The 24923-nt window shown below is 44.5% G+C and overlaps 1 protein-coding gene across 8 annotated transcripts in view; it reads right to left on the reverse strand.

Moving 5' to 3' along the window:
- Positions 1 to 24923, reverse strand: part of LOC311600959 (cytochrome P450 2J4-like) — a 57232-nt gene that overhangs the window by 30204 nt on the left and 2105 nt on the right. For all 8 annotated transcript variants that reach the window (XR_014780419.1, XM_084788175.1, XM_084788173.1 and 5 more), the window contains exons 2-7: positions 13490 to 13652; positions 10301 to 10450; positions 9672 to 9832; positions 5292 to 5468; positions 4246 to 4384; positions 1511 to 1698 (exon numbers count right to left, since the gene is read on the reverse strand). Coding sequence is in view for 7 of the 8 variants with exons in the window: in XM_084788175.1 (XP_084644301.1) it covers positions 1511 to 1698; positions 4246 to 4384; positions 5292 to 5468; positions 9672 to 9832; positions 10301 to 10450; positions 13490 to 13652 (978 nt within the window). In the remaining variant the exon portion in view is untranslated. The remainder of the gene's footprint in view (positions 1 to 1510; positions 1699 to 4245; positions 4385 to 5291; positions 5469 to 9671; positions 9833 to 10300; positions 10451 to 13489; positions 13653 to 24923) is intronic.

Consider the following 24923-nt stretch of genomic DNA (forward strand, 5'->3'; position numbering starts at 1 on the left):
AGAATTCTGCCTAAAAAAAGGAGAAGCTTGGATGCAGGTAAAGTTGACGTCCAAACTCTGCCATGACTCCTCAATAGTTCCTGTCTCTCAAATATGTCTGTCAAATATATTGGGCCAGAAGGCTGAAGAAGATGCTCCAATCTTGTAGAGAGTTGTGGGTGACTATTCAGGTAGCAAACTCTATCATCTCATTTGGAAAGCTGCTAACATGCACTCCCTGTATACTCAGTTTATCAATTTTATCCCTTCTCAAGTATTGGATGGGGTTCTAGACCAGATAGTTTAGTTTTATAATTAAGTTTAGTTGTTTAGGGGTTAAGATGTTTTTAGGTCTAGATAGGTGTTTTAAATTGATAATGATGAGATACGATAGATACTGATTTACATCCAGAATTTCAGATGCACCAAGATAGGAAAGATGTTTTCTTCAAGGCTGCCAAATCCAAATAGCCAAAACACTAAGAATGTAATATTAATATAATTCCTGATTGTGTCATGGTTCTTCTTCCTATAGGTAATTTAGTATATATGTGTGGTAATATAAAAGTATATGTAAGAAATAAAACATATTTAGTAAAAAATGTAAAATATGTCTGATTTTGTTCAATATACAGTATATAGAAAGAATGGAAAGGATGATAATTGAGCTTTGACCAGAAAGGGTGTGACCCGGTCTGGAGAGCTCTCTGCAGAAACCATGAGCAGATTCTAAGCTGAGAGCTGCATATGATCTGTGAACAGAGCGGCTGTGAGAGGAGTCTATAAAGAAAAGTACAAAGGAGATCTTTCACTATCTAACATAGTAAGTATTTGGAAATACAAACAATCAGAGCAGGTTTTGTTCCAGGTCCCAAGCCTTAGGAAATTGTATGTTATAGCAGAGAGACCTTATGTAAGGTTACTTTACTGAGTTTCAACTTTCTAATGTATAAGGTGGGACCAATACTTAAGAAAAGGGGACTAAGACATTTTGTAATGAATAAGCATCCTCAGCTCATGTTTGCTCAGCAACTATCTGCTTTTTTCTCTCCTTTCCTTATAATTAATAATTCACTTCAGACTGGTTTTCTTCATGGGATAGAAAGTTCTCAGCTATGGGAGAGTAAGCAGAAGCTGGAAATCCTCCTTAGAGCACACATGTACCCAAGAAATGCTGACTCTTGTGAGAGCACGTTAGCACAGGCTAGGCGAGGATGTTCTTTAGAAAATAAATATAACTTTGACTGAGCAAATTCAACAAAGGAATCTTCCTTTCTCTGCACCCCACAGTACACATAAATGTCACTTACACACATTGGAAGAATGCTCACATTTTGTTATAAATAATATCTCTCTTCCAGTTTAAATGATTAAATGATTTCTTCTCTCTCTCTCTCTCTCTCTCTCTCTCTCTCTCTCTCTCTCTCTCCCCTCTCTCACACACACATATGTATATATTATTTTTATGTTTGGGTTCTTTAGATAATGCCAAGGATGGACTGAAGGTCGGAAGCTGAGATTGCAAAGTTACCTTCGGCAGGTGGAACCCAGCCAATGTGATATCAGTTGTCACTTCCCTGGGAACATTCAAGGGGACAATGTTGCCCATCCTCTGCACCTCGTGGATGACAGCATTGGAGTAGGGCATGGACTCGCGGTCGTCTGTGCTTGGCTGTCTCTTCTGGCCAATCACTCTATCAATCTCAGCCTGCACTTTTTCTGCAGCAAAACAGGGAAGTCTGTTAGCTTCAGAGTTTAGCAATTTCTTCTGCAGACAGAGAAGTTGTCTCCAAGACTTTATCTTTTTACATTTCACCCAGGGTTCTGTTTACAAAGGACACCGTGGTCCTCATCTCCTCAAAGAACTGATTTGAAAGATGTCATCTCTGTAATTTTCCTTGTGCTTACGATACAACCACAGCTTTCTACCTACTAGGACCTGAACAGCTGTGATCAGCAAGGCTGAGCTTATAGCAGTACCCACTCGGGCTTCTCAAATAGTTCCCTTAATCCAATGGTTTAGAAAAAGTAAAAGCTTAGTATTCAGAGTTTGAGAGTCTGAGATGTCTACAATCAAGACATTAGGAGATATCTTATCTGATAAGGATTAACCTTCTGTGTGACCTAGTATCCTAAAGAAAAGGGAATCTCTTTGGTTCCTGTAATTTTTTTTTTTAAAAAGAAACATTTAAAAGGTTTTCTATTTTTCTATTCGTGTGCACTTGCACATGTTCCAAAGTGAAACAGTGAAGTGCATAGGTCAACTTGTCAATTCTCTTCTTGTGCAGTCTGGTTTCTGGGTAACTCAGGTGGTCAGGCTTGCAGCCTGTGCATGAACCATCTCACTGGCCTGTCGGGTATCCATTTGGAGGCACTAATGCAGTTCACAAGACTAAGAACTTCCTAATACCACTCCATCTATAGTTTCCCAAAATGACTTCATAGGGAGGACACAAAGTTTCAAAGTACTGAATATTTAAAGACTGATTTCCTAAGGAGATGTATCAGAGCGGATGGAACTGCAAACTGTTAGAAACTGTTGTTGCTACTGAAGCTAATTACATTCTTCCAGGCTCAGAACATTCTCTGACAGTGTACACTGGAACTATATAAATCTGTCTTTTGGATTTACAATGAGTTACAGTTAAAAAATTGTCTTGAGGCTCAGAGGAGACTTTGGACTTTTGAACAGTATTGAGATTGTAAAAGACTATGGGATCTTTTAAAGTTAGACCAAAAACATGTATGGATCATGACATACGATGATCAATGGCACAAATGAAAAGGATTAGATGAGAAATGTAACAAGCATAGGCTCTACTATTTAACCACTTTGACCTGGGAGGTGGTGCTGTTTGGGAATCCCTGAAACCTTTAGGAAGTAGCATCTTGAAAGAAGAAGCATGCCACCGGGTATGGGTGTGAGCGTTTCTATTGATGTCTTATTTCCAGTTTTCTCTTTGTTTTGTGTTTGCAGTTGAGATGTGATGTCTCAGCTTCCTGCTCATGCCATACTTCCTGAATAGTTATAGATTCTGTCAGTTCAAATAAACTCTCCAGTATACAAATTAGTTTTGGTTATAGAATTATATCACAACAAAAATGTATTCAGCAAATAAAAAAGTTTGGGCATGAAAGAAAGCTCAGTAAATAACATGATAGCTATGAAACATGAGGATCTGAAATTATTCCTACAATTCATGTGAAAAAAATTCAGGTATGGTAAAAATGTACTTCTAATATACTAGGGAGGCAGAGACAGGCAGATTTCCATGGCTGGCTGACAAGAGAGGCTAGTCTACTTGGTTAGTTCCAGACCAGTGAAAGACCTGTCTCTAAAAGTGAATGGAGCCTAAGAAATGACCAATTTAACGTTACTACTTGGGAGAGATTGTGATCACTATTCTTATTTTTAATCTTAGGCCAAAAATAGTTGGCTTGAATGTGCCACAGTGACTTTATGTTTTGCTCACAAACTCTAATGAAAATTAAAAAAAATAAAACCATTTCATGACATAAAAAATATTCTTATCTCCCATCTGATAAACATTTCTATAATCTGGAGGAATAAAAATGATGGGATGAGCCACTATTTCTGAAGGACTGAAAGTCGCTGCGGAGACACGAACAGTTCGCAAAGAGCTCTGTAGTGAGGCACACTGTGGCGACTCTCCAGGAGGAGCATGGGGGCAGGCCTCCATGCAGTAATTTCTTAGGAGAATTTCAAACAGTTACGGGTAGCCTCTGATAAAATTCATCTGAAAGCGCACATCCTTGGTAGCTGTTAAGCCTAACACTGTGCTCTGAGGCAAGAGCAGGCTAATGCCAGTGGAGACAACGTAACACGGAGACACCATGACGAGTGTGTGGGCAGCAGAGGTAACATCAACAGGATGCCATGTGTCAGACTGACGTGTCTTGATATTCTCTGTGAGAAAATGAGAAGGCAGTGCTGGGAAGGTAGGACAGACTTAGTGGCTTCTCATGAGACAGTGCCATTCTTTGCGGCAGCCCACAATGACAGCTGATTTCTCTGTTTTCCTCTAGAGTTAAAGAGCCTTCAAAGCCTAGACTACAAAGTCTGTACCCACTGCTCATCACTGTCCTGACAGGGCATGTGAAGGCTGTGCCCTTTACCCGAAACACCCTGTCTTACAGCTGTTCCATGTCTTTTTCAATGCCACTTTTCTAGCTTCTGGCCCATGTAAACCACACCTTTCAGAAGCACCATTTTGCCGTGTCCAGGTGCAGTCTGCACATGCTCACCTTGGACTTCTGGGTAGAGGGCCATGTAGAGCAGAGCCCAGCGCAGTGTGTGAGATGTTGTCTCTGTGCCAGCAAAGAAGAGGTCCAGAGTGCTGCAGATGAGGTTTTCTTCATTGAAACTTGTAGTCTTGTCTGGGTACTAGAAAAGACAGTGTGTATTATTAATTTTTTTAGTTGGAAATTTTCTGATTATATCAAGAATAAGAAAACAAATGATAGGTTGATCAAAAGCATTTGAGTGGATAAAAATCAAAACAATCACTTGCTTATGACTGTAGCTTTGTAAAAGCTTTTAGTAATGTGGGAAATTTTACTAAAATTGGATACAAAGGAGGCCATACTTTCATGCATCAATTACGTCTTTCAGTCATGACACAGCCCAGCATGCCCAGTTTACATATCTCTGCTTCAGTTGTTTAACATAAGAAGAATATTTGTGATGTTTATTTTTTGTTGTCAACTTGACTACATCTGGAATGAATTAAAATACCATTTTTAGGACCTCATGTAAAATATCAGTGAACCCTTTCCTTCTAATGATACTCCCAGCATACTGCTTTATATATTTCTAAAATAACACTCCTAACTTATAGTGTGTTTGTCAGTGATCTACAAAGATGTCCATATCTTTATTTTATAAACTGTGCATATCACTGATAAGCTAAAATTGACTTTGCAAGTATGATTAATTTGATAGAGGAATATTAACATGAATTATCCTTATTAGAGGGGGGGTTCGCCAGAGCATGAGAACCAAAGAAAAGAGATGTAAATATGGAAGCAGATGATGAGAGAAGAAAGATGCTACACGCCTGGCAGTGAAAAGGAAGGAAAGAGCCATAGCAGAGGATATTAGCATCCTCTGAGAACTTGGAGCATCATGGTGATCCTCAGAAGGAGCTCAGCTGGCCAACAAGCATGGGATTCATTGAACAGTGGAGCAGTGCAGAGCTACACCCGTAAATACATGGCAGCAGGATGCAAGATCAATTGGGAATTTCTACACAACTACCTTTCTAAAAAGGCCCAGGCAGCATCTTCCTCACCTTTGTCATTTCTGTAAGGAAAGCATCAATGAAGTCTCTTGGCTCAACAGGGTTCCAATCTTTCCTGTGACTGTCCATCATATGGGAAACAAACAATTTCAGTTTTCCCCAGTTTCTGAAAACTCTTTGATGTGGTCCAGGAAGATATTTGAGTATGGATGGAAAGACATTGTAGAGCTGATAAAGAAAAATAAGGAAATATTGGAGAAGCCGTGGAGTAACTTTCTGACCTAAAACAATGTTGTCCTTCCCATTGTTTCCTGTAGTGGCGCTTAGGGACCATCTTGGTTTCTTGTTTCCTTCTCACCACTTCAGTACAGGTGTTTCCACTGTGCTGTGCAAAACATATGAAACAGCAGGCCACTCTTAATGATCCCAGCTCCTCCCTCCATGGTCTACATCATCTCTCCATCTGAATGATGGTATGCTAGTCAATCATTTTTATGATTCCACTGTTAATGCCTTCTCAGCTCTTTTTGTAAATAGTTTCTAAAGCATTTACCAATGTGATCCCGTGGCTTCACTTCTTGACTTACAGTCCTTGGAATCCATCGACTACACTCAATGTTAAACACTGTGCTTTGCAACTGTAAAGCCCTACATAGGTAAAATCCTCCAAACCATCATCATTATCTCTGTTCCTCTCTGTAGCTCAACCCTCTCAGCCTCAATGATCACACCGAAAGCATTTCTGATTCAGGTCTATGCAGTTGGTAGTCACTGTGGAAAGATAGTGACTCTGAAATGAGCATGGTCCCCATCCTTCTCTTCATGAAAGTAATATCCAAAAGCAAATTCTGGGAAAATTTCTATTTGACTGCAGTCAAAGAGATAGGCATTTCCCCGCCCCCCTTCTTCCTAATTCTTTGTAAGAATTTATTTTATCTCAGGGAAATTATCGCTGATATGTTTTGTGCAAGTAACTGTGTATGCTCGTGTTCCCAACATGATTTGATTTCTGTATGTTAAGGTGGCAATCTTAAATTAAATTAATGGTGAATAAAGTGCCTGATATGATTTGTCATGCCAAGATGTTCATTATCACTCTCTGCCACCTGTTTGTTCCCTCTAACAAATTTCCCCCTGACACACACACACCTAGCAGTCGGCTGTGCACTCACTGAACTCCGCTGGCCTCTCAGGCTCTGCTTACTGGGAAGAAAGCAACGGAGCTGCTGGACTTGCAACTACCATGAGTGAGAGTTAAAACAAGTACACAAAGTAGTGTAGATAACACGAACAACCAGTCTCATCCTTTATGGTCCTTTTTATATCTACAAGTCATGTGAACCAATTTCCAAGTTTTTAGCTAAGAGCATTCCTGAACTTGAGGAGAAAGTGATTTTGGGGTAGCACGAATGAGAATAAATCCATATTTGCATGCATCATAGAGAAGTCAGTGCATAGAAACAGAAGGTATTAAAGAGAAAATGAACTTTTAAAAGGCCAGTAAGTGTGTTTTAGATTCATTCTCTCTGGAACCATTGTATATGCAATGTATGGCAAATCTAAACCATCCACAACTGTTACCTCCACACACTGCAGAAAGGATATAAATTGCCATAAATAAGCACAGAAATATGAAAATACCACCGGAAGAAAGCGACTAAAAATCATTAATTCTGAACAAATGAACTCAAACATAGTAAAAACAAGTTAAGTGCTATATGAAGAGCTTAAGAGTTTTCTTATAGAAATGATTAGGGACCGAAAAGGCATACAAACAGGCCAATGCTTTAAATACAGAATGAGGCAAGAAAGTCATTAAGGTAAATGAAAAAGTCATCAAAATCAATGAGAAAATCAGTAACACGGTTAAAAAGACTACTAACATGGAAGACACCTGCAGCAGAGAAACAGATTCCCAAGAAAACAAAAAACAAATGCAGATGTTAAAATATGAGCAGTTTGATGAATCAAATAAAAACATTCTATGGAAAACATCACCGATAGAGCAAATTAAACAGAAGACTATAAGGAATGGACAACAATGTTAGGAAACATTGCATTCAAATATCAGTAAGAAAAAATACTGAGCATAACTATAATGTCTAAAAAGTTTGGGATAAAATTAAGAAAAAAAATATAATACATACAGATATGTGTGTGTGTGTGTGTGTGTGTGTATGTGTGTGTTTGTGTTTGTGTGTGTGTGTGTGCATTGCTACAGCCAGAAAATTCATCATTTACTATTGGTGGTAGTGGACTAAGGAGATGGCTCAGCAGATAAGAGCACAGATTGCTGTTTGAAAGGACCTGGGTTTGATTCCCAGTACAAACATTGTGGCTCACAACCATCTTCAGTTTCAGCGGATCCAAGGCCCAGGTTTTGGCATCCAAGGACATTGCATCCATGTGGGGTACAAACTTACACATAGGCACACCTCCCGTACACATAAAATACAATGAATGAATCTTAAATTTTTTAATTGATGGAAAAATACAACAGCTCTCAAGAAATGCAGAAAGTAAGGTAATCAAGCTTCACCCAGGCAGTAATGCAGAAGGCGCTAAAGCAACGTTATACAGAGGAACAAAACCGTCGTCAATCGGGAGACACAGGAAAGAGTAAGTTTCATAAAAGTGCCTGAACTCGTGAGCACTATGAAGGAATCTGTTGTGGTTAGCAAAACTGACCAGCAAAGCTGTAATAGTAATAGAGAGGAAAATGGAGAATAGATAGTAATTCAAGCAACTAGAAAAACATTTCAAAATTATAAGGATTAGTGAAGATTGTCCAACAGTGATCTTTAATGGCAATGGCTCCAACACAACAACAAAGCAGAAAACTGTGGATGAAGTAGTTGAAGAAACCTAGGCTAACAGCAAACATTTTCTAAGGGATTCACCTTACTGACATGGGCACCCACACACTGAGAGCTATGAGAGAGAAAATACATAATCCACCAAGCAAAAGAAAATTTAAAACACACAGGTACAACTATTCTGGTATGTTAGAAAGTAGATTTCAAATTCAACTTAGTCGAAAGTGACCTTTAAGATGATATTGTAAGTTGATAAAGAGAACAATAAATCAACAAGGATAGTTGTAATTAAATATGACTTAAATCAAATTCAGGACTGCCAATTTTACAGAATAAACAACAATGGACAGAAAATGTCACAGAATTCCTGAAGTAATAAATAAGGATGATTTTAGTAAGCTGCTCTCATGTCTCGATAGCTCCTCCACAATGAAAATCAAAAGAAAAGAAAGTTAAATTACACTGTACATCAAATGCTTTTGAGAGCTCGCTAAAGAGCATTCTTTCCAAAAGCACTACAGGCAGCTAAGGAATGCTGAGAATGAGAGAAACAGTCTTCCCCAGGGAAGAGGTCACCAACTGGCTATCCAACACTAAATTACTGTCCTTGAAAACATACACAAAAATAACATTATAGAAAGATTATGAGTAGGTTGTGTTATGAATTTAGAGATACATATGTTTATCCACATACATAAGAAAACAATAATTAATGACTAGTTGAGGCTGTGGATTTGAAAGAGATCAAGGGGGTTTACTTGTAAGTGTTTGGAAGACAGAAAGGGAAGAAGGAAATGATAATAACTATAGTTTAACTGTAAAATATAATAAATAATTTTTAAAAAATCACACTAACAATCCAACTGAGCAGATGTGTTCACTTGAACACTGGCACCAGAATATTCATGGATCTATTATTCTTAACACCCTAAACCAACTTACCTTAACACTAACCTCAACTCAAATACCTAACAATAGAGAAAGTGGCATCTCATTTAGACACTGCACTGTGTAGAAAGAGGAATTTTTTTCTGTTTTTTAAAAAATATATTTACATATACATTTATATTACTACACACATATGCAATAACCTACCTACAGCAAGAAGAACCATGACAAAAATCAGGAATTATATAAATGTTACATTCTTAGTGTTTTCGCTATTTGTATTTGGCAGCCTTGAAGAAAACATCTTTCCTATCTTGGTGCATCTAAAATTCTGAATGTAAATCAATATCTGTCATATCTCATAATCTTAAAGCAAGTTGATGAGTTAGAACATACACTCAGAAGGCGACTCAGGGAAGAAAGGAGAGGCATAGAAGGAGACAATCCTAGTCACTCACAATGTTGTTATTTGTTTTTCTAAAAACATTGTTGTTTTTTAAAAAAATATATATTTACTAAGGTAAATGTTAAAGAGTTCATATAACTGCTAGAAATATTTTATATTTCCTATGTTCTTATATTATAAATAGGTTTGTGTCAAATTCAGATTTTAAAATATTATATATTAGCTTCAAAAAGTCCCCCAAACAGAAGGAAAGACCTATGTGTTTTTAAATAAATCCCAATCTACTATTCTTTCCAAAATACGCAAAGGCAGAGCGCTTACCTGGCATATCATTGATGCCTCCAAACATGTGGCCTCATCTAATAACCTCAGCAGTTCCTGAAACTGCCCGTCCTCATAGGCAAAGCGCTCCCCAAAGGCGAGGGAGCAAATGACATTTGAAACTGCACTGTTGATATTGAATTGAGGGTCGAAAGGCTGACCTGGAGGTAGAGAGGGTGGGGGAGTCTTTCAAAAACTATGGTTTTTTCTTTCCTCCCTCCCTCCCTCCCTCTCTTTCTCTTCCTTCCTTTCCTTTCCTTTTTCCTTTTCTTTCTTTTCTTTTCTTTTCTTTTTATTTCATGAAGTGTCTAGTCTGTGTGACAATACATAAAATATTCACAATGGAATATACTATGGAAAGCTGTGGCCATGGCCCCTTACATGGAGGCTTTCATGATTCAAGGGCTTTGTCAATATCTGGGAAGCCACAGAGCTAAAGCAGACTTTAAGTTCAGCACTCTGTATAGTGGCCCATTATTTGTAGAACTTCTGGGCCAGGGTCATGATCACTGTTCAATCCTCCGTGTCCAGCACACTACAGACCAAGGATAAGCTCTAGACAATTAATGAGAATCTGTTCAATGAATGAAAGGGCCAGAGCCTCCTCCATCACCCTGTGAAATGCTCACCTCCCTCCTCTGCGATGGCCTCCACAAGGTGGTGGGCTTCCTCCTGTATGCGCTGCTCCAAGCTCTTCTTCCCCAACCCAAAGTTCCTCAGCGTCATCAGGGCGAACCTTCTTTGCTCCTTCCATGTCTGTCCATTGGACATGATCAGTCCTGCAGAGTAGAGACTGAGCATTATGACACTGTAATTCTGGCTTACATGTATCTGAAAAATGTACTAGTTGTGTGTACAGGTGAAAAGAAAGCTCAGCATGGGAATTGGTAGCTATGCAGAGCCAAACCCAGTGCAAGTGGCTAACATGTTCTGGTGACTTGCAACAGCACATAATTTAGTAAATACTTTTTATGTATTGTATAACTTTGAAACTCTGTATGTTCATTACCAACTAAGGAAATGTCCATTTCAATTGGTCAAAGGAAATGTCCATTTCAGTTGGTCAGAACCCTGAGGCATGATAATAAATTGTTGAAAACCAAGCAGATAGGCACCCAGGTGTTCAACCGCTAGCTTCTCTGATTCTAAAGTCCCCACTTTGATTAGTAGACTTATAAGTCTATTTATGTCACAATCACTACCAGCCAGGCACTCATGAATAAGACAAAGCACACATTTCAAAGGAATAAAGAAAAGGAATTATAGGAGAGGTTCTAGGAAAAACATACTTTAAAAAATGACAATAACTTAGGAAGTTAAGAAATATGAGTATTTCTCACACACATATGTATACGTTTATACAAATATACAAATATGTGTTACATGTGTACGTATGCACATGGGGCTCCATTGGAGGTAAATGCTACTGGGCTCGGCACCCATTGTGTCTCAAGGCACATACAGTGCCAGGCTCCTATCCTGTCTTACCTCTCAGAACAATGCTCAACTCTTTCAACACAGCTCCAGGCCTGCACCTCATGTGTGCTTTTATCAAGCAAGTCATTTATTTGCTGAAACTCTCCTTTCCATTCTGGATCTGGCAGTTATAGATTTAACTCCTAGTTCTCTGCCAGAGATTTCCTGTAACTTTTGTTGTTTAATTTTTTCTGTTAAGTCCTGAAACATTCTAGTTCTTTAAAACTATGTCTAAAATATCCCTTTTATATTTTCTTTTGGGGTATATAATGAACTCTTTAATGTAAATAACCTCTTCTGATAGGAACTGTAGTTTTGCCCCAGAAGGCACTCACTCCTGAGTCATGCAGGTGACTGTAAACTTGGTCAGTTACAGGAATCTACACTCAGCACATGCGTGACGGAAGCCACTGGTGTATTCCTGACACACCTGCCAATCATGTTGTCTCCTGTCATTGTTCCTCTTGTCATCAGCCACCCCTCTGGTAGTCCCTCTGATAGTCCCTCTGATAGTCCCCCAAGAGGCCTATTTTCCTGGTATCTGAGTCATGTGCCATGATGACTTCTCTCTTGAATGATTTAAGTCCAGGAGGGTTTAATGTCAGCACCCCAGTCTATTTTTTTTGTCACCTTGAGTGTTCAACTCCTTATTTTATAACTTAAAATGCTAGCTTTGCTGTCAATCCTCTGCTCTCAGGTTGGCATCCCAGCTGAGTCTCAAAATGTGCAGTGTCGGGTCTCCTTCTCTATCCAACCACACTCGAGAGCTTCTCCCGCTGCTGTGATGGAAATTAGGAACTGGACTCTTTGTGCAAGGTGACAAGTATGGGTCCAGTTGCATTTTTTTACACATAGACATCTAGTTAGACGAGCACCATTTCTTGAAGATGCTATCCTTTTTCCATTGAATAGATTTGGCTTCTTTGTAAAAAATCAAATGACCATATGTGTGTGGATTCATATCTGGGTCTTCGATTCAATTCCGCTGATCAACCAGCCTGTTGCTGTGCCAGTACCATGCTGTTTTAATTACTGTCGCTTTATAGTACAGCTTGAGGTCAGGTATGGAGATTCCTCCGGAGGATCTTTTATTGTACAAGATTGTTTTAGCTATTCTGGGTTTTTTGTTTTTCCATATGAAGTTCAGAATTGAAAAAAAAAAGAACTGGACTCTTTAGTGTCAATCTTGGCCGTTCTGTGTCCACTTCCAAACACCACCTGGACACTACGTGCCACACTGGAGACCTTGCAGTTTGTTAAGACCCCTGCCTTCTTGTCCCTTAAAGGATATTCTACCCCTATAGAGTGTTTTTCATACTGTTCAGTGAATGCTACAGGCTCATCAGCTTTTCCTGAATCCTAACCCAACTTGAATGTCTTTAATAAATGCCTTACCAATGTAGCATGATAGAATTTTAATCAGTATAGTTAATGGATTCAGACTTCCTTGTTAGATGAATTATGTGTCACACATCGAGAATGATTTTTACCTAGGAGGCTCACTATTGATTACTTATGCTGATGACTGGACTTCTCCTAGCAGATGATCTAGTCAGTGATGTACAATTAGTTGTTGATTGATTATGGAGTAATTAGGAAATGGTTAAAAGTGAGGCTTTTATAGGTTAAATCAGTTGAAATCTGTTTTCAACTTTCACACACATAACTTGATTCAATGATCGCCTTACACACTCATGCTAGTCTATTCTAACACTATCTGGAAGGCTAGAGATCCCTGTGTGCCCTGGCCTTAAGGATGCAGTTTAACATGGCATAAGCAAGAGAGCAGCAGTGTGAGGAAGCTGGCTCTCAGTGCGTTCCTCAGGCCAACGGGTGGAGTGGGCACAGGAAGTGAGCTCACAGCGGGTCTGGCTGTGGAAGATGCTGCTGTTACTTCCTACCTGTGCCTCTAGAGAGAGTCTGCAGGACACACCATTTCTCTAAGTCCCTCCTGCAGGGACACACTGTCAGTCCTCTGACGGTTGCTTTCGTCTAGGAAATGTGACATCCAGATGACTTTAAAGATAACATTTCATGAAGGGTTTGGTTTGCAGACATGATGTAAGATTACAGACAGAACAGTACCATTAACATACCATACACACACCTTATATTGTACTAGAAACTTGTTATTTATTATCGGCACCTTTTCCTTTTTTGAAAATTCCATGGGTGTGTAATGCACCTTGGTCATATCCCTTTTTCATTTTCTTCCTTCAGCTATTGCTGGAATCTTTCCAAACATGTGTCCCATTTCCCATCCAAATTCATGTGGAGTTTTTGTTTGCTTTTTTGTTTTTAAATAATCAATTGAAGTCAATAGTGCTGTGAAATAAACTTACCATTGTTGTTAAAGACACGTTCTCTGATGGGCGGAATGGGGCGTTTCAAAAAATTTTGTTCCATGTGAGTGAAAACTTCTTTGATTAAGGGCAGTCCAGTTATGATCACTAAATGGATGTTACCAATATCCATGCTAATTATGTTTCCATACTTCTTCACAAACTGAAAAACATTTCAATAGTCATAGTTGAGTGTGTGTGTGTCAATACATGGCAGACACGGGTGTATGTAAACATACACATGTTGAGACGTCTGTGTGCTACTGTGAATGGAGAGATGCACCTTGGTCTATGGAAATGTTTCTGAAAATATTTTTCCTCTTGTGGACTAAATTCAAATTTAATTAAAGATGAACTTATGCTTAGACAGGCATGATGGCACACACCTTTAATCCTAGCACTTGGGAGTTGGAGGCAGGTGGATTACTGTGAGTTTGAGGCCAGTGTGGTCTACAAAGTGTGTCCAGGGCAGCCAAGGCTACACAGAGAAAACTTGCCTTGAAAAACAACAACAAAACAGAAACAAAACCTCCCAAACAAACAAACAAACAAACAAAACAAAAAAACCAAAAACAAAGGCCAAAACATTGATATAGGTGAGTATAAATTGAGTGGGCATCTGTCTAAAGGATGTTCAAGGATATAAGTGTCGACAAATAAGGAAAGTCTCTACTGAAGCACCGTAAAGTCCAGTGAAGGCAGAGTGTGAGGCATGAGTGACCTGCCCTGGGCTGAGGCAGAGTGTGAGACACATGTGGCCTGACCTGGGCTGAGGAAGAGAGTAAGACACCTGTGACCTGACCTGGGCTAAGGCAGAGTGTGAGACACATGTGGCCTGACCTGGGCTGAGGAAGAGAGTAAGACACCTGTGACCTGACCTGGGCTAAGGCAGAGTATGAGACACATGTGGCCTGACCTGGGCTGAGGCAGAGTATGAGACATGTGTGGCCTGACCTGGGCTGAGGCAGAGTGTGAGACACATGTGGCCTGACCTGGGCTGAGGCAGAGTGTGAGACACATGTGGCCTGACCTGGGCTAAGGCAGAGTGTGAGACACATGTGGCCTGACCTGGGCTGAGGCAGAGTGTGAGACACGTGTGACCTGCCCTGGGCTGAGGCAGAGTGTGAGACACATGTGGCCTGACCTGGGTTGAGGCAGAGTGTGAGACACGTGTGACCTGCCCTGGGCTGAGGCAGAGTGTGAGACACATGTGGCCTGACCTGGTCTGAGGCAGAGTGTGAGACACGTGTGACCTGACCTGGGCTAAGGCAGAGTGTGAGACACGTGTGACCTGACCTGGGCTAAGGCAGAGTGTGAGACACGTGTGACCTGACCTGGGCTGAGGCAGAGTGTGAGACACATGTGGCCTGACCTGGGCTGAGGAAGAGAGTAAGACACCTGTGACCTGACCTGGGCTAAGGCAGAGTTTGAGACACCTGTGACCTGACCTGGGCTAAGGCAGAGTATGAGACACATGTGGCCTGACCTGGGCTGAGGAAGAGAGTAAGACACCTGTGACCTGACCTGGGCTAAGGCAGAGTTTGAGACACCTGTGACCTGACCTGGGCTAAGGCAGAGTGTGAGACACATGTGGCCTGACCTGGCTAAGGCAGAGTGTGAGACACATGTGGCCTGACCTGGGCTGAGGCAGAGTGTGAGACACGTGTGACCTGACCTGGGCTGAGGCAGAGTGTGAGACACATGTGGCCTGACCTGGGCTGAGGCAGAGTGTGAGACACGTGTGACCTGACCTGGGCTGAGGCAGAGTGTGAGACACATGTGGCCTGACCTGGGCTGAGGCAGAGTGTGAGACACGTGTGACCTGACCTGGGCTAAGGCAGAGTGTGAGACACGTGTGACCTGACCTGGGCTGAGGAAGAGAGTAAGACACCTGTGGCCTGACCTGGGCTAAGGCAGAGTGTGAGACACATGTGGCCTGACCTGGGCTGAGGCAGAGTGTGAGACACGTGTGACCTGACCTGGGCTGAGGCAGAGTGTGAGACACATGTGGCCTGACCTGGGCTGAGGCAGAGTGTGAGACACGTGTGGCCTGACCTGGGCTGAGGCAGAGTGTGAGACACATGTGGCCTGACCTGGGCTGAGGCAGAGTGTGAGACACGTGTGACCTGCCCTGGGCTGAGGCAGAGTGTGAGACACATGTGGCCTGACCTGGGCTGAGGCAGAGTGTGAGACACGTGTGACCTGACCTGGGCTAAGGCAGAGTGTGAGACACGTGTGACCTGACCTGGGCTGAGGCAGAGTGTGAGACACATGTGGCCTGACCTGGGCTGAGGAAGAGAGTAAGACACCTGTGACCTGACCTGGGCTAAGGCAGAGTTTGAGACACCTGTGACCTGACCTGGGCTAAGGCAGAGTGTGAGACACGTGTGACCTGACCTGGGCTAAGGCAGAGTATGAGACACGTGTGGCCTGACCTGGGCTGAGGCAGAGTGTGAGACACATGTGGCCTGACCTGGGCTAAGGCAGAGTGTGAGACACATGTGGCCTGACCTGGGCTAAGGCAGAGTGTGAGACACATGTGGCCTGACCTGGGCTGAGGCAGAGTGTGAGACACGTGTGACCTGCCCTGGGCTGAGGCAGAGTGTGAGACACATGTGGCCTGACCTGGGCTGAGGCAGAGTGTGAGACACATGTGGCCTGACCTGGGCTGAGGCAGAGTGTGAGACACATGTGGCCTGACCTGGGCTGAGGCAGAGTGTGAGACACGTGTGACCTGACCTGGGCTGAGGCAGAGTGTGAGACACGTGTGACCTGCCCTGGGCTGAGGCAGAGTGTGAGACACATGTGGCCTGACCTGGGCTGAGGCAGAGTGTGAGACACGTGTGACCTGCCCTGGGCTGAGGCAGAGTGTGAGACACGTGTGACCTGACCTGGGCTGAGGCAGAGTGTGAGACACGTGTGACCTGCCCTGGGCTGAGGCAGAGTGTGAGACACCTGTGACCTGACCTGGGCTAAGGCAGAGTATGAGACACGTGTGGCCTGACCTGGGCTGAGGCAGAGTGTGAGACACATGTGGCCTGACCTGGGCTGAGGCAGAGTGTGAGACACGTGTGACCTGCCCTGGGCTGAGGCAGAGTGTGAGACACATGTGGCCTGACCTGGGCTGAGGCAGAGTGTGAGACACGTGTGACCTGACCTGGGCTAAGGCAGAGTGTGAGACACGTGTGACCTGACCTGGGCTGAGGCAGAGTGTGAGACACATGTGGCCTGACCTGGGCTGAGGAAGAGAGTAAGACACCTGTGACCTGACCTGGGCTAAGGCAGAGTTTGAGACACCTGTGACCTGACCTGGGCTAAGGCAGAGTGTGAGACACCTGTGACCTGACCTGGGCTAAGGCAGAGTATGAGACACGTGTGGCCTGACCTGGGCTGAGGCAGAGTATGAGACATGTGTGGCCTGACCTGGGCTGAGGCAGAGTTTGAGACACATGTGGCCTGACCTGGGCTAAGGCAGAGTGTGAGACACATGTGGCCTGACCTGGGCTAAGGCAGAGTGTGAGACACATGTGGCCTGACCTGGGCTGAGGCAGAGTGTGAGACACATGTGGCCTGACCTGGGCTGAGGCAGAGTGTGAGACACATGTGGCCTGACCTGGGCTGAGGCAGAGTGTGAGACACATGTGGCCTGACCTGGGCTGAGGCAGAGTGTGAGACACATGTGGCCTGACCTGGGCTGAGGCAGAGTGTGAGACACGTGTGACCTGCCCTGGGCTGAGGCAGAGTGTGAGACACGTGTGACCTGCCCTGGGCTGAGGCAGAGTGTGAGACACGTGTGACCTGACCTGGGCTAAGGCAGAGTGTGAGACACATGTGGCCTGACCTGGGCTAAGGCAGAGTGTGAGACACGTGTGGCCTGACCTGGGCTGAGGCAGAGTATGAGACATGTGTGGCCTGACCTGGGCTGAGGCAGAGTGTGAGACACATGTGGCCTGACCTGGGCTGAGGCAGAGTGTGAGACATGTGTGACCTGCCCTGGGCTGAGGCAGAGTGTGAGACACATGTGGCCTGACCTGGGCTGAGGCAGAGTGTGAGACTCGTGTGACCTGACCTGGGCTGAGGCAGAGTGTGAGACACGTGTGGCCTGACCTGGGCTGAGGCAGAGTGTGAGACACGTGTGACCTGACCTGGGCTAAGGCAGAGTGTGAGACACATGTTACCTGCCCTGGGCTGAGGCAGAGTGTGAGACACATGTGGCCTGACCTGGGCTGAGGCAGAGTGTGAGACACGTGTGGCCTGACCTGGGCTGAGGCAGAGTGTGAGACACATGTGGCCTGACCTGGGCTGTGGCAGAGTGTGAGACACGTGTGACCTGACCTGGGCTGAGGCAGAGTGTGAGACACATGTGGCCTGACCTGGGCTGAGGCAGAGTATGAGACATGTGTGGCCTGACCTGGGCTGAGGCAGAGTGTGAGACACATGTGGCCTGACCTGGGCTGAGGCAGAGTGTGAGACATGTGTGACCTGCCCTGGGCTGAGGCAGAGTGTGAGACACATGTGGCCTGACCTGGGCTGAGGCAGAGTGTGAGACTCGTGTGACCTGACCTGGGCTGAGGCAGAGTGTGAGACACGTGTGGCCTGACCTGGGCTGAGGCAGAGTGTGAGACACGTGTGACCTGACCTGGGCTAAGGCAGAGTGTGAGACACATGTTACCTGCCCTGGGCTGAGGCAGAGTGTGAGACACATGTGGCCTGACCTGGGCTGAGGCAGAGTGTGAGACACGTGTGGCCTGCCCTGGGCTGAGGCAGAGTGTGAGACACATGTGGCCTGACCTGGGCTGAGGCAGAGTGTGAGACACATGTGGCCTGACCTGGGCTGTGGCAGAGTGTGAGACACGTGTGACCTGACCTGGGCTGAGGCAGAGTGTGAGACACATGTGGCCTGACCTGGGCTGAGGCAGAGTGTGAGACACATGTGACCTGACCTGGGCTGAGGCAGAGTGTGAGACACATGTGGCCTGACCTGGGCTGAGGCAGAGTATGAGACATGTGTGGCCTGACCTAGACTGAGGCAGAGTGTGAGACACGTGTGACCTGACCTGGGCTGAGGCAGAGTGTGAGACACATGTGGCCTGACCTGGGCTGAGGCAGAGTATGAGACATGTGTGGCCTGACCTAGACTGAGGCAGAGTGTGAGCCATGTGTGGCCTTACTTGGGATGAGGAGGCTCTGTGCGTGCTTTGTGGAATTTGCTTAGACTTCTTAGAAAACCAAATGTCTGTTTATCTAGAGGATAACAGCATCTACTTAGACATGAGATACATGTGTGTGTGACAGTGAGGCTACCACTGAGGACAGTCTGCACCTGTGTGTGGAAGAGGTACCTTAGTGTAAGAGCAATGTTTCAGTACATTTTTTTGTACTCTAACATCCACCAAAGTTCAATTCACTTTAGAATTTGAAATTTCTCTTTAAACTTTCTCTCATACATTCAACCATAAATATTGAGTGAGCGTCAATGTGTGTCTCAAAAGTGTTTTAAAGAAAACAAGGTCTCTAGCTAGGTGTCTAGTGAAGGCAGTGACATAAGGGCATCAGTTTTTCAAGGAGTTCAAGATGTCTAGTGGGAGTCTGTGGTAGCAAGCATAGAAGCCTTAGTAAAAATTCCAATATCGGTGTAGGGAGGAGAACGATCTCTGATTTTTGTTTGCTTGCTTGTTTGTTTGTTTTGTTTTTTGATACAGTTTCCCCTGACTTTCCTGGAACTCTCTCTGTATGACTGATACAATGAAGGGGCCTCAAGCGAGACTCTTGTACCCACATTAAAGGCATAGCCTAGACTCCGTCTTCCTTTTGCTCTTTACCCACAGTCCTTAATAACTTCAGGCTGGCCTCAAACTCAAAGATCTGCCTGCCTCGGCCCCCAGAGTGCTGGAATTAAAGGCGTGCGCCATCACCACCCATGAGTAGATATGGAAAATGCACTGAAGGGTGGAATGTGGGGATGGAAGCATCTCTGAAGATCTGGGTGGTGTAAGCATTTAGGCTCTATGGTTCACTATGAGTGGGCTCTTGGGGCAGATGCTGTTTTCCAAGCCAACTCTCAGACACCAACTTTTTGATTATTCCCCTCTCAAAGGCTTCTGTGTCATCAAGGGACACTGTGAGAAGCATTTGTTTAGTTCCAGGCATGTAGCCACCCAGCCACCCAGCCACCCACTGTGTTTTCTGGAAAATGAATGAGCTCTGTGTTCAAAGGCTCAGGGATAGAAATGCATTGTGAGAGCCAGGGCAGGAACTTCCTGTTCCCAGACGGCCACACGGAGTGGATGCTCCTATGCTTTGTGATTTACTTCATTTACAACCATTCTGCTCTAGTTAGGGTTTTCTTCACCATTCCGAGAAGGCAAATACCTTGTGGATGTAGTAATCTAGGCAAACCCAGCTTTTGCCTGGAGGAGAGAAGTTGCCAGGTGTGATGTTAGATTTGAAGACAAATGTGTAAGTGTTGAGATGCCCACGGGGCCTTAGAGTTGAGTGAAGAGAGAGTGTGAGGTGTAGCCACGAGGATGAGGAGGCATTTGGGAGAGAAGGAGAATGCCCACGAAATGCACACTGTGCAGAACATGGTTGGTTTAAATGACAGCGTGTGAGCAGTATCAACGTTTCTTCTACTTGTGTGCTCGAGACTCAGAACTCCGCAGACCCGAGCCCTGCCTTCTGTCTGCCTGCAGCAGTGGCACCAAACAGAAGAGGTCCATTCCTTCAGGCATCTTTGGTCCTCTACCCCATGCCCATCCTCAGGCAGCATCACCCTACCCCTTGGAGACCTGAACCCACGGTGACAGTGTCAAAACAGATGTGATGAGGGGTCTCATCTGAGAATCTTGCACCCACATTAAATACAGAGACTAGACTCAGACTTCTTTTTCTTCTTCATCCACAGTCCTTACTAACTACCTTTAACTCCAGTCAGTCAGCCCTGTCGTGGTCATAAGAGCAGAGCCAATGAGTGAGTGTCTTTTATCTTAAGAGATATCAGTAATGGAGTCATAAAAACCAAGTAAATTTCTAATTTCATTTTGTGAATACTCAATGAAAAAGTCCTAGAAACAACTGAAAATCTTGTTTAGGCTAACTGACTCCTCCCTGGCAATGTGTAGCACCCATATTTTGTTTCTGAATTTGAGAAGGACCCAGAAGCTAAGTATTGAAGTGAATGTGTGGGAAGGATTGTAAGCTTTGTCACAGGTGAAAGCAGTTTTGGCGGGCTTTGCCCTTGGAGACACCAGGTATACTCCTTGAGAGTAACCTTGAGATAGACTGGGTGCAGCCATCCTGGGCCTGGATTTAGGAATGGGATCAAGGGACTCCACGTGGACTATGTGTTTTTAATCGAGTCTCAATGGAGGCAGAGACCACCCTTTGTATGTGAGAGAAGGGCAGGCAGAGAGGGGAGAGGAGCAGCAGGTTCAGATAGGGCTTGAGCGCATGTGCATTGGGAAATGGATCAGCAAACAAGTCAGACCAGTGTGCAGGCCAGAGACACCTAGGGACCCGTCCTGTGGAACAGATACCGGAAGGTTCACTCTTGTTTCCCTTTAACCTTTTTTCTGTTTTGTGTAAGCTAGTTGGGTTGTATAATAAAGTTTAATTGTTAAGAAACAGAGCCAACATGAATGACTCTTTATTTTATCAGCTCTCTGACAATGTATATTTTTAGGTCAGCATAACTATATCACTAAGATTTATATTGTTACCAACCAAGTAAAGATGAGCAGGTAAATTAGCCTCTAGAGCTCTAGCTTTGTGAATCTCAAATGTGTCAATCTTTCTGCAATTGCTTCATGTGGCCTAAATGGCCCAGATGATATCTCATAATATGTCGTAGGGCGGGGCGTGTTTTTCACTGTACAACATTAAGTCAATAAAAATAATTTCAAAAGATAATAACAATTAGGGCAGGTCAGCAGAGGTGACTCAGTGGTATGGCTGCTCCTTCTGATGACCTGAGTTCTATTCCTGGAACTCATGTGGCTGCCCATGCTGTCTGTACCTCCTGCTCCAGTTGATCCAAGGCTATTTTTTTTTTTTTGGCCTCTGTGGACACAGGCATGCATGTAATTCACAGACACACATGAAGGCAAAATATTCACATACATAACATAATAAAGCAATTTTAAAAAAAGTAAAGTGGTTCAGAAGGCTAAAACAGGCTTTAAAATGGAATAATGAATAAGAAAATGGATAGCAGTGTATTAAAATAAGAGATATTATATTTAACAAAGGCAATAGAGATGTGCATTAATAGTAGGAAAGTATCTCCAAATGTAGTGAAAAGAAACAAGGTTCAGTGGAGGGAATGTTTAGAAGAAAGAGAAATTCATTCCAAAAATTAGCAATATATTCCTGGAGCAATGAAGACCAACAGTGCAACTTGAGAAATATTTCACTATATCAAAGTACCAGTGGCAAGAATCCAAACAGTATAAGGAAACTGCACCGTTTTTACTCCACTTGTGTCTATGCACAAATCTCAAAATGTAGACTCATATAAAATCCAAAACAAGTGGATGAAAAATGACTGAAATGGGAAGAAGAGCCCAGGTTCGGTTTCATCACGAGCCATTATTGTGACGTAGGCATCTCACCCAAGCCCTGCAGTCACATCCAATTCCCCAGCAAAAGGAAGATCTAGATCAATATTTTCAAGTAACTCAGAATTAAGTAAAACAATTACTTAGTCATACTAGCTACAACAGCAGTGGACAGAGCATAAACTCCAATCAGACTTTGCAGTCTTTAGGCAAAAGCCATAAAAAGTGCAGATCAGCAGGACACGATGTTTGCCTTCCTGCCTGTATGCCTTTGAGTTGAACATCATAAAACAGCGTGGACTTCCCCAACCCTTCAGTAGGCTGCAGTAGTGGGGTTCGTAGGTAGAGCCCTATTGCTCACCCTGCCTTGGTATCACACCTGGGCTGAGTCCCTCAGCAGAACAATGGGTTGCCTAATTGCACTGGTACAAAGACAGTCTGCTCAATAGGATGTCCTCACCTCTATCCCCGTTTCCTGGTAGGTGCAGACTTTCATGGGACCTGTCCCTTGGGCTAGTGTCCAGTAATAAGTGAGTATATACCATTTGAGTCTTTCTGCTTCTGGGTTAGCTCACTCATTATGATCATTTCTAGTTCAATCCATTTGTCCACAAAATTTGGAAAATCCTTGTTTTTAATAGCTGAGTAGTATTCCATAGTGTATATGTACCACAGTTTCTTTATCCATTCTTCTACTGAGGGCACTTAGGCTGTTTCCATGTTCTGCCAATTATGAATAAGGCTGCTATGAACATGGTTGAGGAAAATATAGGGGATAGGCAAGTAGGGGGACCCAGAGGGTCCTAGAAACCTACAAGAAGAATATTATGATGGGTAGATCTGAGCCCAGGGGTTCTGCTTGATCTAAGGCACCAACCATGGACAAAACGTGCAGTCATCATCAGACCCCTACCCAGATCTAGCGAAGGGACAGAACATTCTCCACAGTTAAGTGGAGACTGGGGACTGACTTTCACAGGATCTCTGGTGCCCCATATTTGGCCATGTCCCTTTGTTGGGGAGGCCCAATGGCACTCGGAGGAAGGATAGCGGACTACCAAGAAAAGACTTGATACCCTAGCACCATATTCAGGGGGGGAATCCCCCTCAGTCACAGTCATAGGGAAGGGGGATTGGGGTGAAAGTGGGAGGGAGGGAGGAATGGGAGGATGCATGGGATGGGATAGAAAATGAGCTGTAATATGAATTATTTTTAATTTTCAATAAAAATGTGTTATTATTAAAAAAAAACAAAAAACAAAGACAGTCTGCTAAGTCTGGGCGGGACTCTGACCTCCTATCTCCTCTTGTGGCTAAAACAAGGTGTCTCTTCCTCATTAAAAGATGAAGGATGATGCCTCTGCCTTGCAAGACCCCTTCCTCTGATGGAGTCCTGTGGTCTGACGCTGTTTCCATTCTCAGCAGCCTGTGTTGGTTACACTTTCAAGAGAGTTCCTGTGGGAGTGGGGGTCACACACAGAGGCCACCAAGATTCACACGAACGACTCTCTAAAACCAAAATATACTTTGGAACACCACTCAAAAAGGTGATTATTCAGATCCCCCAAGAGGACACCTCTGCAAGTAAAATTTCTCACCTCAGAACAGGAACATCTAAAGCCTATTGACGCAGCACACATTGAGATTAGTATAATGAAAGACATGGAAGAAACTGTCACAAGTTTTAAAAGCTTTGACATGTCTCAACAAAGAGAGGAAAGATACAGAGAGGAAGCAAAGGGAAATGCGAGCACAGAAAGTTGGAGTGCTATAAGTGTAGTTCTGTGCAGCAGAGCTCAGCAGAGCGGGAGTGTGAGGGCAACCATGGGCTGTGCAGAAGCAGCTCCAGCTCGCACAGCACAGAGAGGGCAGATGGTGAACAGCAAGATGCAGCACCAGACAGTTGTGCCACAGCTGTGCCTCAGGGGCCAGCTGTCTGCCATAACAGGAAATAGGAGGCATAGATGAGAAAAATTCTTGAAGAATGGTAGAAACACAAACTTTCCATGAAGAACCCAACAGCATGAAGCCACAAATGAAGGAAAGCCGTCAATGTCAGCATGAAACTACAAACCCAGAAAATCTCTTGAAAGCAGAGGAAAAATAGTTCAGTACCTATCGGGAAAGCACAAAAGCCAAGGCAGTGCAGGAGTGGAGGGGAAAGTCAGTGTAAGAGTGGAGGGGAAGGCAGTGCAGGAGTGGAGGGGAAAGGCAGTGTAGGAGTGGAGGGGAGAGGCAGTGCAGGAGTGGAGGGGAAGGCAGTGCAGGAGTGGAGGGGAAGGCAGTGCGGGAGTGGAGGGGAAGGCAGTGCGGGAGTGGAGGGGAAAGGCAGTGCGGGAGTGGAGGGGAAAGGCAGTGCGGGAGTGGAGGGGAAAGGCAGTGCGGGAGTGGAGGGGAAGGCAGTGCGGGAGTGGAGGGGAAGGCAGTGCGGGAGTGGAGGGGAAGGCAGTGCGGGAGTGGAGGGGAAAGGCAGTGCGGGAGTGGAGGGGAAAGGCAGTGCAGGAATGGAGGGGAGAGGCAGTGCAGGAGTGGAGGGGAAGGCAGTGCAGGAGTGGAGGGGAAGGCAGTGCGGGAGTGGAGGGGAAAGGCAGTGCGGGAGTGGAGGGGAAAGGCAGTGCGGGAGTGGAGGGGAAAGGCAGTGCGGGAGTGGAGGGGAAGGCAGTGCAGGAGTGGAGGGGAAGGCAGTGCGGGAGTGGAGGGGAAAAGCAGTGCAGGAATGGAGGGGAGAGGCAGTGCAGGAGTGGAGGGGAAGGCAGTGCAGGAGTGGAGGGGAAAGGCAGTGCGGCAGTGGAGGGGAAAGGCAGTGCGGGAGTGGAGGGGAAAGGCAGTGCAGGAGTGGAGGGGAAGGCAGTGCAGGAGTAGGGGGGGAAGGCAGTGCA

Source organism: Acomys minous (genome assembly GCF_964271855.1).
Source record: "Acomys minous genome assembly, chromosome: 1".
In the NCBI taxonomy this organism is placed as follows: Eukaryota; Metazoa; Chordata; class Mammalia; order Rodentia; family Muridae; genus Acomys; species Acomys minous.